Source organism: Peromyscus eremicus, chromosome 19 (genome assembly GCF_949786415.1).
Source record: "Peromyscus eremicus chromosome 19, PerEre_H2_v1, whole genome shotgun sequence".
NCBI classification, from domain to species: domain Eukaryota; kingdom Metazoa; phylum Chordata; class Mammalia; order Rodentia; family Cricetidae; genus Peromyscus; species Peromyscus eremicus.
In genome coordinates this window covers 21,741,257-21,756,167 of record NC_081435.1, presented here as the reverse complement: position 1 = coordinate 21,756,167, position 14,911 = coordinate 21,741,257, and the positions used below count along the sequence as shown (strand labels likewise).

General features: G+C 42.4%; 1 protein-coding gene across 1 annotated transcript in view; it reads right to left on the bottom strand.

The window, feature by feature from the left end:
- Window positions 1–13,139, bottom strand: part of Tslp (thymic stromal lymphopoietin) — a 201,857-nt gene extending 188,718 nt beyond the window's left edge. The window contains exon 1 of the mRNA XM_059246711.1: window positions 12,785–13,139. Coding sequence (XP_059102694.1) covers window positions 12,785–13,139 — 355 coding nt within the window. The remainder of the gene's footprint in view (window positions 1–12,784) is intronic.
- Between the last annotated feature and the right edge of the window lie 1,772 nt (window positions 13,140–14,911).

Genomic DNA, 14,911 nt, shown 5'->3' with positions numbered 1-14,911 from the left:
CATCAAGATCATGATGGGGAAACTTACAGAGACAACTGAACTGAGCTCATGGGAACTCACGAACTTTAGACCAACAGCTGTGGAGCCTGCATGGGACTGGGCTAGGCCCTCTGCATAAGCAAGACAGTTGTGTAGCTTGGTCTGATTAAAGGGTCCCTGGCAGTGGGATCAGGATCTAGCCTTGGTGCATGAGTTGACTTTTTGGAGCCCATTACCTATGGTGGGATGCCTTGCTCAGCCTTGATGCAGGGGGAGGGGCTTGGACCTGCCTCAACTGAATGTACCAGACATTGCTGACTCCTCATGGGAGGCCTTACCTTTTTGGAGGAGGGGATAGGATGTGGGTTGTTGGGGAAGGCTGGGAGTGGGAGGAGGAATGAGAGGGGGAATCTGTGGTTGGTATGTAAAATGAATAAAAATTTTCTTAATAAAGAAAAAAGAAAGAAAGAAATGGTATCTACATCTTATTTATTTACATATACTGAGCCTCATCAGGCTGGGATGGGAAGATGGCTCAGCCAGAAAAGTGCTTGCCCTGCAAGCATGCAGACCTGACTTTGATCCACGAACCCATACGAAAAACCAGGGACAGCTGCAAGGACCCATAACCCTGGTACAAAGGAGACAGACTGGAGGATCCCTGGGTCTGGTGGCCAGCTAGTCCAGCTGAATTAGTGAGTCGCGGGTTCAGAGATCTTGTCTCACAAAATAAGTTAGAAAGTGATAGAGGAAAACATCTGATGTCAGCCTCTGACCTCCACATTTACACACACACACACACACACACACACACTCAACATTTGTGCACTTCCAGTGTGTGCTGTATCATATGACTTTTATATTTCAGCCAGAAGTGACATGAGGTGACAGCCAAGGGTACGCAACAAGGACAAGAAGCACTATATGCCCCCTCAGTATTGGAAAAAGGAAGACATTTACCCAAAAGAAATGTAGCCCCATGGGATCTTTGAGTACAGCAATACTTTCATATGTGATGTAGGAAAGAAATGGAGATGAAAAGGAATTGGATGCCGAAGAACCTAAGGAAGAGAGAGCTGCCGTGGAAACAGCATTGACAATCCTGCTCCCTCTGTGGTCCAACCCTCCGCACTGGAGCAAAATGCTGGTGCATTTAGTTGATAGAGAAAAAGTGGAATCAGGAGGTCTGTGACCTGAGAGGTTTTTGTTGTTGTTTGTTTGTTTTGTTTTGGATTTTTATTTTGTTTTGTTTGTTTTGCAAGCCAAATAAGTGGTTAGAATGCCCAAAGAAAAGAGGGAAATACTCCTGAGGCAAAGGAAAACTATGCTCTGAAATTTTAAAATATTACACTTTTTTTTGGAGGGAGGGGTGAGTGCCATGACTCCCCTGTGGAGGTCAGAGGACAACTTCCACTGTGTGGGTCCTGGGGGGTTGAGCCATCTCATGGGGCCTAAAATGAAAAAGAATTTCTTTTTCAGAATTGGTATTTTATTTATTTTTGAATAACTTTACTTGCTTTTCTAAGTTCAACTGCATTGCATTTTTTCCCTTTCCTTTCTCCAAGCCCTGCCATGTACCCGATCCTCTCTCTTTCTCTCTCAAATTCATGGCTTCTTTTCCTTTACTTGTTGCTACATAAATATTATGTTTTCCTAAATATACAGATAAATCCTGCCCAGTCCACATAATGTTACTTGCATGTATGATTTCAGGGCTGGCTACTGGCACTGAAGTCTAATAAAGTAGGATGTGTGCCAACACTGTTTAACAATCAGGTGTTTCCTTCTCCTTTTGCACTGGTACTATCCTTGCACATCCCTGCCAGGCAGGTTCTCAGACAGTCCTGATTAGGGAGTGATTTGTCTGATCTGATGACATGACGTTAGGCTCACAGTGGTTAAGAGAACATGTCTCCGTGTCTATGTGAGTTTCCTGTGCTTTTCCTTTGGCTCTTCTTTTCCCTCTTCATTTGTTTGTCCCTAGTCAGGTTTGTTTGTTTTTAGTTTATCATATTCTATTAATTTTTAAGAGTCCTGCTTGCTTTCTAATGAGAGAATGCAATAAAGGTGCATTTGGTGTGGGTTTGGGTCGGTGGGAAGGTGGGGAGGATCTGAGAGGGGCTGGAGGAGGGGAAACCATAATCAGAATTTATTGTATGAAAAAAAATACTTTCAATTTAAAACTAGAAGGAGAGACTATGTCAAGTGCTGGGGCAATAGCTCAGTTGGTAAAGTACTCACGTTGCAAGAATAAAAACCTGAGTTCAACTCGCAGAATTCAACTCCCAAAGCTCAGCATGTAGTGTGAGCTGGTAATAACAGCATTAGGAAGATGGAAGCAGCTGTGTCCCTGGGGCTCACTGGCCAGCCAACCTAGCCTTCTTGGAAATTTCCAGGTCCATGAGAGACTGTCTCCCAGAGCAAGGTGAATAGTTCCTGAGAATAACACCTGAGGTTTACTTCTGGACTTGACATGCACACACACACACACACACACACACACACACACACACACACACACACTAGCACAGACACACAGGAGACAGAGTACATCAGACTGCCTCCAGTAGCCTTGCCTTGGCCTCACTACTCCCGAAGTTACTTCCCATAAGAAGAAAGATTTGAAGAGTACATAGTCAGGAAATAGAGTATGCCCAATTCCCTGTACCACCCCATTATACATCAGTCAAGGTCCCAGAAGCAAATACATTCCATTTCTGCTGCCTCGCATCAATACAGTATAGCATGTAGAAAGTGGACTAGGGTGAAGGGACTTTGCAGCATGAAAGGATCCAGAGATGATCAACATGTGAAAATCATTACCTTGCCTGTAACATAAGGATCACAGAAATGATTGTCATAGCCAGGATCTATTGTTTGTAGGGCTGATGGACAGTCACTAATGTCATGGAGAGATGCTGTCACACCAGAAATCACTCCAAGAGTAAAAAGGGAGTTTGAATAAGTACCTCAGATCCCTGCCTAGCTTCTAGTCTCCGCCTTCCAGTGTCTCCACTGACTAAGATAACTAAAAACTGGTTGGTTGGTGTAGGAGTCCAGCCATCTAGTCTCCCAAGGTGTACCACAGAGCAAAAAGGGGCAGAAAACAAGGAGGAATGCAAAGCAACAAACCTACCTGGAGAAAGCACCCTGATTCTCCCAGCCTCGATGGCCCATTTGTAAGAAATGTATCACAGCATCTTCTTCACAGGCTGTCTAATAATCACATTTGATGTCAAGGCTAGCATTGTACAGGGCATTCCTCTTCAGCTCACACAATATCAAATACAAATGGTCACAAAGTCATCAGACTGTACCTACAAAATCAATGAGTAGACAGGCAGAACTGTGTAAGATTCCAGCCACAAAGTATTTCTTATAAGTGTATATCAGGGATCAGTGTGCAAGTTGATCATTGTAGCCTGTCAGAGAGTAGGGAACAGCTCATACCAACAGTAACTGGACATGTGACTTAAAAATTGTAAAAAGCATGAGGTGCCTATACTCAAAATAGCAGTACACTGAGGACAGCTATTTATTAGACAGAAGCGTCCTTGTGTAGTGGATGGTGGTTAACACTGAGACTCACAACTGGTCCAAGCACAGAGAATAAGTGTCTGGAAACAGGGACCAACAAGAAATGGGACATCTATATCACATCCCTCCTTCCAAGGTTCAGGGACCATCTTAGAAGACTGAGTGGAAAGATTGCAAAAATTGTAAGAGCAGAGGTTGGCAAGGGCCAAGGCAAAACAATGTCATCTGGATATGACAGGACCACTGTATTTGTGACCTCACAGCAGTTGCGGTTGCCTGCACAAGAGCTGCACAAAATCAAGCCAACCAACATTCTAGCAAGGATGGGGGAGGGGCTCCTGAGCCCCCATCCCAGTTGAAAAGCTATTCGAGGTTGATGACTGCTGAGGGAGGGAGAGCCAGTTTTCTTTAGGGGTGTGATCTGTGGTAGGTTGTCTGTGCTCTGGTGGATGGCCCTAAATCTATGTAAATAGGGGAAACACTAATTAGACGTGTGTGTGTGTGTGTGTGTGTGTGTGTGTGTGTGTGAGAGAGAGAGAGAGAGAGAGAGAGAGAGAGAGAGAGAGAGAAATGAGGTTGGGAAGAAGATGTTGAGAGGGTGTCTGGGAGGAGTTGGAGAGAGAACTGGGGGTTTAATATGATCAAAATATACTCTATACATATATGAAATTCTCAAAGAAAAGGTAAAATTACTACATTAAAAAGTAGAGTATGAAATAAACCTTAAGAGGAATGGTTAAGCCAGTCTGAAAATAAGGCTTTTGACAGTGGAGGAGAAGCATCACATGGGATGTCTAGCATGTATTCCAACATAGAATGTCCAAGGAGCAGAGTAAGTCCCATAGTTAGTTAGTACAACAGAAGCAGTGTTTCTGGGTGATGAAGAGAGCAGCTTAATGTATCTGCACTTGTAGAGAGCGCACAGCCACTGAAGTTCATCATGAAGGACAGGGTGAAGGCATTGCTCACTCAAGTATACCAATAATTTTTTTAAAGAGTAATAAAATTGGGAAAGGAATTCTTACCATTTTGGATCCAGTTTTCATTGGTGAGACTCCACAGTGCTACCCAAGCAATATGTTGAAGGTTTATCCCATTTTTGCTACAACCTCATGAACTATAACTGAGCCAGGTTGTCAAATGTTGCTACCAAGTAGAATGATATTGTCTTCCTGTTCAGTGGCATTAATTTCCAGGTTCATTCAGTCCAGATTCCTTTGACTAACTTTGCATATGGAGGGTCAACCAAGTTTAGGGACTGTGCTGAAGCAGAGCAGCCATGATAGCGTATGCATTTGCAAGATGATGACTGTTCAGAAGATGAGGTTCTGAAGGTTCATGACCTTCATATGACCTTCTGAAGGCTTCTCTTCTCCTCCAGATTACATAAAAGCTAAATAGTTGAGTAAGGTGGGACTCTTCAGTCTATAGATGACCACGAGTCTGATATTCTGGGGGTGGGACTTCATGGTGTGTAGCTACCAGAGAGTCACTTATGTTTCTTTTAGTAATCCCAATAAACTCATTGGTTCATCAAATGGTCCTGGATCAAGTCTTTCCTTGGCTTTGGTGCCCTCTCTGGGGTAAATACCAGATTTATACCCAGATTCCTAGTCTCATTTCTCTTGCTGTGATAAGACACCCTGACCAAAATCAACTTAGGGAAGGAAAGAGTTTATTTAGTTTACAATTACAGATTACAGTCCATCACTAAGGAAAACAGCTAGTTACATGACATCCACTGTCAGGAGCAGAGTGTAACAAATCCATGTTTGATTGTTCTCAGCCCAGGTAATGGTGCCTCCCACATTTAGAGAAGGTCTTTCTACCTCAATTAACAATCAAGATAATTCCCCACAGACATGACCATAGGAAGCCTAATCTAAATAATTCATTACAACTCTTCCCAGGTGATTCTAGGTGGTAGCAAGTTGACAGTTAAAAACTAGCCAGCATACACAACATTTGTATACTAGTGGATGACATAACCTAGAGGCAACTTAAAGGATGTGGGAGGGTATGCTTAAGCTATATGCAAATGTCACATCCATTTTACATGACAAGGGTGAGCACACAGATATTTGGTGCCCTAGGAATCTCAGAATTAATCCTTTATGAATACCAATGGATGAATGTGTTGTGGAATATTAATTTAAGATGTGTTACATTTGTTTATGCTGTGGAACTTTTGTTTTAATGATGCAAAGATGTGTTGCATCCCTTTATGTTGCATTTGTTTAACTCTGCAAAGCTGTGTTACTTGCCTGTCTAAAACACTTGATGGTCTAATAAAGAGCTGAAAGGCCAATAGCGAGGCCGGAGAAAGGACAGGCAGGGCTGGCAGGCAGAGAGAATAAATAGAAGGAGAAAACTGGGAGGGGACAGGAGAGCAAGGATGGAGAGAAGAAGGAGGACACTAGGGGCCAGCCACCCAGCTACATAACCAGCCAAGGAGTAAGAGTGAAAGTAAGATATACATAAGCAAGAAATTGAAAAAGCCCAGAGGCAAAAGGTAGATGGTGTCCCAGCCAGCGGGATCTTCAGCAGAGACCCTAGAAGGGGGAATGGCGAATGAAGGGACAAGAGACACAAAGAAATGACAGCAAGACAGTATTCTGATCAAGCTGCAAAATTTTATTTTTCTCAGGTGGGTTTTATAGTAAGCAGACCAGGAAACTTTCTTTGGGAAAAGATCAGGGGACTGTTGAGTTGCCAAGCAACCCAACCAAGCAACCTAACCACAAAACATTGTTACTAATGGTCACTGTAGCAGAAAGATAAGGAAATGTTAAGTTATTTTCTAATAACTCAGGACTTGTTCAGGCATGTCAAAAGTTTCTGGTTAGTGGTTCAATTCTGGACAAGAGAAACTTAACTCAGGCAGGCAATATGGCATGGCTCTTAAAATTGTCCTCGGCACGATGGGATAATTTAAAGTTAAGAAAAGCTGGCAAGAAACAAACCAAGCTAAGGCCAGGCATTTACAATAAAAAAACAAGCCTCTGTGTATGATTTATTTGGGAGCTGGGTGGCAGGCCCCACAAAAGACCAAAGAGCAAAAGAGTAGAAAAAATAACCAACTACATGAATGTGTAGTCATTCACTCATAAATATTTATTAGATAAAGTATTTTGCTAACAGAGAGTCAAAGATGGGTATGATATGATCACTTGCCTGAGGGAGTCTTTAGTTGAATGTGTGTTCAGTGGTTGCAACATTTTCAGAGTAGATTTGAACACCAAGAAAACAGTAGATGATTTTCCCTGGGGAGGAACTGAAAAACTCCACTCCACCTTCTGCTCAGCATGCCCATTCATTAGACACCGTGTCTGATCAGCGTCTATATCAGAGACAGAACAAGGCTGGGAACAGAGCCAACAGAAAGAGACTATGGTACCTGCAGTGATTCTACAATAATGAGAATTAAAAGATAAGAAACCAACCAGAGACTAGATAGACCTGCCCCCAGAAAATCCAAGAAAACATAGCAATAAAATGACATCTAATACCCTAATGACATTCTGCTATACTCATAGATTGGTGCCTCAATCATCCATTATCAGAGAAGCTTCTTCCTGCAGCAGATGGGAACAAACACAGAGGACCCACAGCCAGAAACTATACAGAGAATGAGAGAACACTCAGGCTAAATGGGATGTCTCCATCAGACACTCCTCTCAGGGCTCAGGGAACCCCATAGAAGAGGAGGCAGAAAGTAAGAGCCAGAAAGGATGGAGGACACCAAGAAAACAAGGCCCTCTAAATCAACGTGATCAAAGCTCATAAGAATTCTCAGAGACTGAGGTGGCGTGCACAGGGCCTACACGGGTCTGTACCTGGCTTTTATGGCATCCCTGAGTGTGTGAACAAGTGGGTCTCTGATTCTTGTGCCTTCTCTTGGGCTCTTTTCCTTCTGTTTGTTGTCTTGTCCAACACTGATGTGATAGTTTAGGTTTTATCTTACTATATTTTATTTTGTTATATTTTATTATCATCCCTTAGAAGCCCTTTTTTTCTAATGAAAAATAGAAATGGAGTGGATCTGGATGAGAGAGGAGGTGAGAGAAGGAACTGGGAGGAGTAGAGAGGAGGAGAACCATAATCAGGGTATATTATGTAAGAAAATAATCTATTTTCAAGGAAAGGGGGGAAGTCATAAAGACAAAAAAAAAAGATTTTCTTCTCTCAATTTATATAACTCTAATCTCTTATATTGTTTGCTGTGTCTTTGACTGCCTCTTCTAATTACTTTAATTGACCCTTCTTCAGCTCTTCAATTATAAATTTAAGGATGATTAAATTATCTTTAGCCTTCCTGGCTAATCTCTGTGTTCATGTTTACAGCTACCCATATACATGTGGAAATATGGTGTAAAGCATATTATAAAGTAAATATATATATATATATGCATATTTAGTCTTTACATCTTAAACTCTAGTCCCACTTTTCTCATTATCTACTACTATTTCCATTTCTACATTATCATTGAAATATTAATTAAACATTTCAAAAATTAGGAAAAAAAGAAAGACCAGGGCTGGTGTTGTGAGGTGAGTCTTCCAGAGAAAACACACAGACACTCTTCAAAGCCAAATAGCAAGTCTGCATTGCTGGCTGGCAGCTGCACAAAAAACTTGCCTAAATCATGCAGCCCTAATCCTCATAGTTCTTTGTCTTCTGTGCACAAAAAAAAACCACACCCTGGTTGACACACTTCAGTTCAAAAGAATAGTTAACAGGAAGCAGAACTACAGAAGCCAAAAGGCAACGTTAGTCCATTTAAGGACTTCCTTGGACTCTGGAACTATGGACACAGTCTTTGATGGATTAGATGTTTCTTCCTATTTTGGCAGAAGTTGGGGCTCCATGCTGGGTTTTAAGGTCAGAATAGTGCTTCCAACATGACATCAGTTGTGCTAAAGTCTGGGAGCCTGTTATACTAAAGAAATGGTTCAGTGGTTAAGGGTGAGAAATTTTGCAGAGGGCCAAAGTTCAATTCTTAACACCCCACAAGACTGCTCAAACAGCCTATAACTCCAGTTCCAAGTGATCCAACATCCCCATCTGCTCTCCATGGGTACCTGCACTAACATGCACATACTCCTATACACACACACACATCACAATTAGGAAACCTCACAAGGACCCATCTGTAGATTGTAGGTGAAGAGCTGTAGGCAATTAATGACTAGCAAGAGAGGGAAAATCAGACTTCTCCAGAGACAAGCCCCTTGATAGGTTGTCTAATCCCAAATGGTGGGTCCTAAACATATGTACCTATAGGCAACATTAAGTGGATTCAGTAGATTACATTTATATATAAATATGTACATATATATGTAACAACAATAATTAGAGAAGGGTCATGAATTTTAGAGGGAGTGCAAAATCCCAGAAGGAGTTGGAAAAGTTAGAACGTGAAGCATTAATAATGTAAGTATAGTTTTCAGGGATACAATTTGAAAAAAAATTAAGACAATAGGATCTACTGGCTGAAATTCAGTCAAGTAACCTCTTTTGTTTTTTCTTGTCATATAAGTTCATCTGACAGTGAAGAGGTATACACTCATCCTCTGTCCCCTGGCATCTTGGAACACCCATGAACTATAAAAAATGCAAATATCAAGCTTCAGTAATCTTCTTAAGAGTTTTTCTTAATTTTGTAGCTATTTTTGACTCATGTGTAATAAATGTTTGACTATCTTAAAAAGAAAAAAAAATACAAAAGCCAGATCTGGGGCAGATACAGGAGGATGTCTGGAGTTTGCTGGCCAGCTAGTCTAGCCAAATTGGTGAACTCTGGATTCAGTGAGAGACTCTGTCTCAAAAATAAGTGGAGCGTGACTAAGGAGGACATTGCATTGATCTCCGGCCTCCACACATGTGTGTGCACACACACATGCACACCTAGTCACACACACAATATGAAAACCTCCTGACAGAGGCAGAAAATTATAATAGCAGTCTTCCTAAGGGAAGGGAGAGGATGATTGAAGAGAGGAAAGGATGAGTGAAATGGTTTTAAATGACTGGCGGGGATAGTAAGAGTGTGTCCTACATGCTAGTCTGGTTCATAGTGACTTCTCTCCACCCAGACTTTCTATATGGTGAGAAAATGAATCTCTCTAAGTATAGTTGGTAAGACAATAGAACTTGAACGACTATGAGGGAGGAACCCATGGTCTCTCACGCAAGGAGCACAGGACATTGTAGTGTCCTCAGTGTGTTCTTGGGCACTTGGTTCTTTGTAGTTTAATGACTTTTTATTCTAAAACTCCTTCTGTTCATATGCCTTTCTGAGAGCTATGGAAATGGTATACATTCAGTTAAGCTGGCATTTCTTTTAGTAACTCATTTATGCCAAACACTGTTTCTAGAAACAGAGTCTGTAGTAAGTGCCAGATGCCCCAGTTAAATGTGATACTTACTCTTCAAGAAGTTTCCCATGTAAGAGAGGAACTGTCACAGCAAATAATGTGTTCTACCATAACTACAATTTGGTAATGAAGTGACATAATTTATTGATAGATGTAGGTAAGGGAAAAACAGGGCACATCTGCCCAGAGAGTTGAAGTGGAAAAACAAAAACAAAAACTCTACCAGAGTTCTGTTTTGTCTTCTGACAGGGTCTTGTGCAACTCAAACTGTCATCAAGCAAACTCACAATCCTCCTGCCTCCACCTCCAGAGTGCTGAAGATTACTGACGTGTGTGTGCTACCACAGCCAGTGACCTGAGAGGTTTAGAAAGGAATAAGGGGTGAGGTCAACATGTTTATGACTTACATTGCTCAGTTTAGTGTGTGTCTTTCTGTGTCTGGCTTTTCTCAGTCAACATAATAAGCTCCAGTTCTGTCTGTGTTGGGAATGACAGGATTTCCTTTTTTTTGACTGCTAAATAAGTATTCCATTGTGTACATTATTTTTTCACATTTATATGTTGTCAGAAACTAATGACATTAGTGGTATTCCTTTCTCCTGGCTATTGTTAACAGTAATACAACGAACATGAGACGGGAGTTGACTCTTTGGCACACTGATTTCATCTCCTCTGAGTATATGCTTAGCATTGGGGATGCACCCACATGCACATATGAATACACACACAACACATATATATGCACACACATACATAAACACACACCGCACACACACCTCCACCCTTTGAAAACTCTTCTCCTCTCAGCCATGTTACCAAATCCATCCCCAGAAGGAGCCAGGAGTTTACCAGCAGTAAAAAGTCTACTTTTCTTATCATTTAAATACTTGTAACCAATTGTCACTGCAAACAGGTTTACAGCCTTTTGGTTGGATGAAATGACTTCTGTTTCTCAGTGCTTAACATTAGGATATTCCAAAAAAGTGTATAATTACTTTTGATGAATGAGAAGTATTGGGTGGATTACATTCAAATGTGACTGTAGGACTGTGAAGCCCAGAGGTAATTTGTAGGGATTTGCTTGATAGGATTCGCAAGTGAGGTGAATGGGACCATGTGCTTCTTAGAAAGCCTGGGTGTACTGCTGTGTATCAAGACCGAATCTGTTTAAAACACTTAAGATGATTCCACAATGAACAGTTCAATGAGTTAGAACCTGGGACATGAAAGCAGCCTTATCAGAGTAACAGTTGGAGCAGGGACAGGTGCCAGGAACTGCACAAACCAAGAGGACCAACTCCAGTGAGTCTGAAAGGTAGGTCAAGAGAAGCGTGGAGACAGCATGGAGTCAGTGACTCACCAGTGTCTAAAAAAGCAAAGGAATGGTACCAGGAAATATTTCAAGCTGAGGCAGCTGTCCATGTGAAGTCACAGACTCAAACAGTATGAGAACTTGGAAGCTGTAGACAGTTCCCTCTGAGGTGGGGTATCCATCAGAGAAGATTGCTCAGACATGGGTTTAAGCCAATAGAAACTCTATTAGCTAGCTGGTGACTACACGGGGTATTCGGGATTCCAGTGTTGCCCCAAGCCTTTCTCAGGGTAAGCTTTTAACCACACACACACAAAAAAAAAAAACATATCCTGGGTTGACATACTTCAGCTAACAAGAAAAGTTAGCCAGAAGCAGAACTACAGAAGCCAAAAGGTAAGATTAGTATAATTAAAGACTTTCCTGGAACTATGGACTTTAATGGATTAGGTCTTTATTTTTGTCTTTGGCAGGTGGTGTTGTCTACGTGCTGAGTTTCATGGCCTGAACAGTACTTCCATCATGGAATCAGTTGTGCCTGGGCCTCAGGGCCCGCTAAGGTCTGAGGCCCTGTTACATTTCCCATTGGTCTTAGTGAATGTGTCAAATCGTGCACTCCTCCTGCTCTGTAGAGGTATAGTTGGTCCTAAGGACCATTAATTTTACTGAATTGACATATAACTGACCATATAGTTTAAGATGCAGGGGCCTGCTGTTAAGCCAATCAGAATGAGAATTAAAGGCCCAGTCCATGCTGATAGCAGAGTAGTTAGCCAGGGGGACCAAGAGAACAGAGACTGGTACCAATCATCTTATTTATGTCTTTGTCTCATTCTCTTTTTGAGGTTTTCCCTAACCATGGTGAGATTTTCTCTAATCATTCCTGATCAGTTAGCAAAGAAACAATAGGGTTTTTTTTTCAAAGCCATACATAGTCCCTCTTATCTCATGAGAAGTCTAAGCCTCTCTGATTTTGATGAGCATTTCTGTAAGGGAATCTAACTGTTGTTTTAATTCAAAAATGGAAACATTTAAAACCTCTAGGTCCTGATCAACCTGTCTGCTTAGTTTCTTACAGTTTTTAGTCCAAGGTACATATTATATAAAACATCAGAAGAATCACAATCATATTTATTTAAACCATTAGTACATACCTACCAAGTAGTCTCAGGGGCTTGGTAACATTGCTGTCACCCAGATGAATTAACCCAGAAAGCAGAATAACAGGCATCAGAGTGAGGGGGAAATGCCTAGGTTAAAGGTTTGGGATATTAGATAAGTTCCAGCCCCTTGTAAGTCCTCTAATGTTAATTTGGACTGGCCCCAGTCACAAAGAGTTTTGTCAGTCAATTGGCTGACAATCTGGTTAGTTTCCATCTCTATATAGTACAGGGGGTGGGGGACCAAGCATAACCAGAAATCCTGACTGATTTCTGGCTGGGAATGGTTATTTATATCTCAAAAGAGAAACTCCTGTATCTTTCTTTTGTCTAATACAACCAGATATTTAAAGTAGGCATTGAGGAACAAAGGTCAAGATGAATATGGGTTGCTGGTCTATAGTCACACTAGTAATACCTTCCCTGTGTCTGTCTTCCTCGGTTTCCAGGTCCAGACCTGACGGTAGAGGGGGTTGAACCATAACCCTATATTCATGCCAAGCATAAGACTCAGGAGGAGGTAGAGGTGTAGAAAGTGGAAGGTGACAGGAACCTGAGGAAATCTTATTTATTGGGTCCACAGTCCGGGAGACAGTCCATTTGGCAGCATCCATGGCTTCTGCTTTCTTGACTTGGGTATGATGAATTGTAATGCCAGACACCTCCACTGCCTCTGGAATGCAGAGAATCATTGTGTAGGGTTCTTTCCAAGTTGGCTCCAGTGCGCTCTTGGCTATCTGCTTGGTCCAAATAGTATCCCTGGACTTGAACATGGTGAAACTGTTGGTGGACTCAGTGGGTAGCTGGGTCTTTCAAATAGCCCAACAACTAGCCTTTGTGGAGAACTTGAGTGAAGTAGTGACTTGAGGAAGGAATGGTTAGAAAGTTCTGCCAACTGCTGGTCTCTTAGCCTGGAAAGCAGTCGGGAGCATTTCAAACATAATCTCATAGTGGGTAAATCCCTCCCTATGTGGGGGGCATCGGGCCTGAAGCAAAGCAAACGAAGGAAGTCCTTCCACCCTTCACTGGACTCTAATGAGAGTTTTGTTAGAGTTTCCTTTAGCATCCTGTTTATTCTTCACACCTAGCTGTCCAGAACTCTGAGATCTATATGCACGATGAAGTTTCCAATCTCTCCCTAAGGCTTTTGCGGGTAATTGAGAGGTTTGAGCTATGAAAGCCAGACCACTAGAGGAAGCCAAATCAGGGGACCAGTTCCTGGAGGAGTCTTTAAGTCACTACTTGAGCAGTTTCAGTCTTGGTAGGAAACACTTCTATCTGTCTGGAAAAGGTATCTATAAAAACTAGCAAGTACTTTTATCCTCCCCAGGCAGACCAGATCTTGGTGAAGTTGGTTTCCCAGAGTCCACCGGGGTGTTGGCCCTTCATTCAGACCCGTTCCTGGGTAAGGGATCTCTGTTTTAGATTACCTGAGCACAAATCTGGCATCTGGCTGAGACATCCCACGCTAGGCTATCCAGTCTAGATATAAAATACCTTGGTCTGAGCGACTTAGAAGGTTTTGTGAATCCCAGATAACCAGTCTGGTGGAGGTCAGTTACCAGAATCCTGTAAATTGTTCCTGGGAGAATGATCTTTCCCTCTGGTGTCCTCTACCAACCATGCATTTCTTCTTTACCATGGAGTCCTGGGCAGCACTGGGTCAGAATATGTCACCAGAGTGTCACTAGACCCCACTGGTCCTATGATATTAGGGCCATTTGTCAGGCAGCCAGGTCTTGACTCAGGAGAGTTATCTTTTTGATGTCCTCAACAGGGAGTATTGGTGAAATTATTAAGGCCACTCCACGTAGTTAAAAGGAGATTTATTTAATGGCGTAACTTATAAATGAAGGAATAGGTAGGTCACGGGGTCTGGGGAAGGTGTATCGCAGTCCAGCGGTGTTCTCTGGAGCTCTGCTTGGCCCACCTCCACCGTCCAGGGTCCTGGACCAGAGAGCGCTGCCCCATCCAGATCTCGGGTCTCCAGGTGCCTCCCTTGGCCCCGCCTTGTAGGCGTGACAGTTGCCAAAGTCTCAATGGGGGTTGGAACTTCCAGATCAAAGCTGGAATGGCTACCCATTACAGGGAGGATAGCAAATAACCTCTATGAGGGCCAGGATTTTCTCTTTGCTTTAAATGTCCTTTCTTTCCAGTGGTGAGAAGCCCTCTTTCTTTACAGATCACACCGTGGACATACACCCTAGTAAAAGCATGACTACAGTCTGTGTATATGGTGGTGCACTTTCCTTTTCCCTGGCTGAGAGCCTGGGTCAGAATGATCAATTCTGCTCTCTGGGTCAAAATTGTTTCCCTTCAAGTAACTACTGTAGCTTTCTCACTTATCTGGTTCCATCTTTCTTCTCATGACAGCCATGAATGAGCACCCATGAGTCATATTCAGGCAAGAGGGTAGCAGGATGGATGGTGGTGAGTTTCTTAAACTGGACTCAAGGGTGAGTCACAAGTAAGGCCCGGTACTGGGTCATAGGCATTGGACAGCCAGCATTCTGGTGTTCCTCTGAGGAGTGCCTCAAAGGCATGG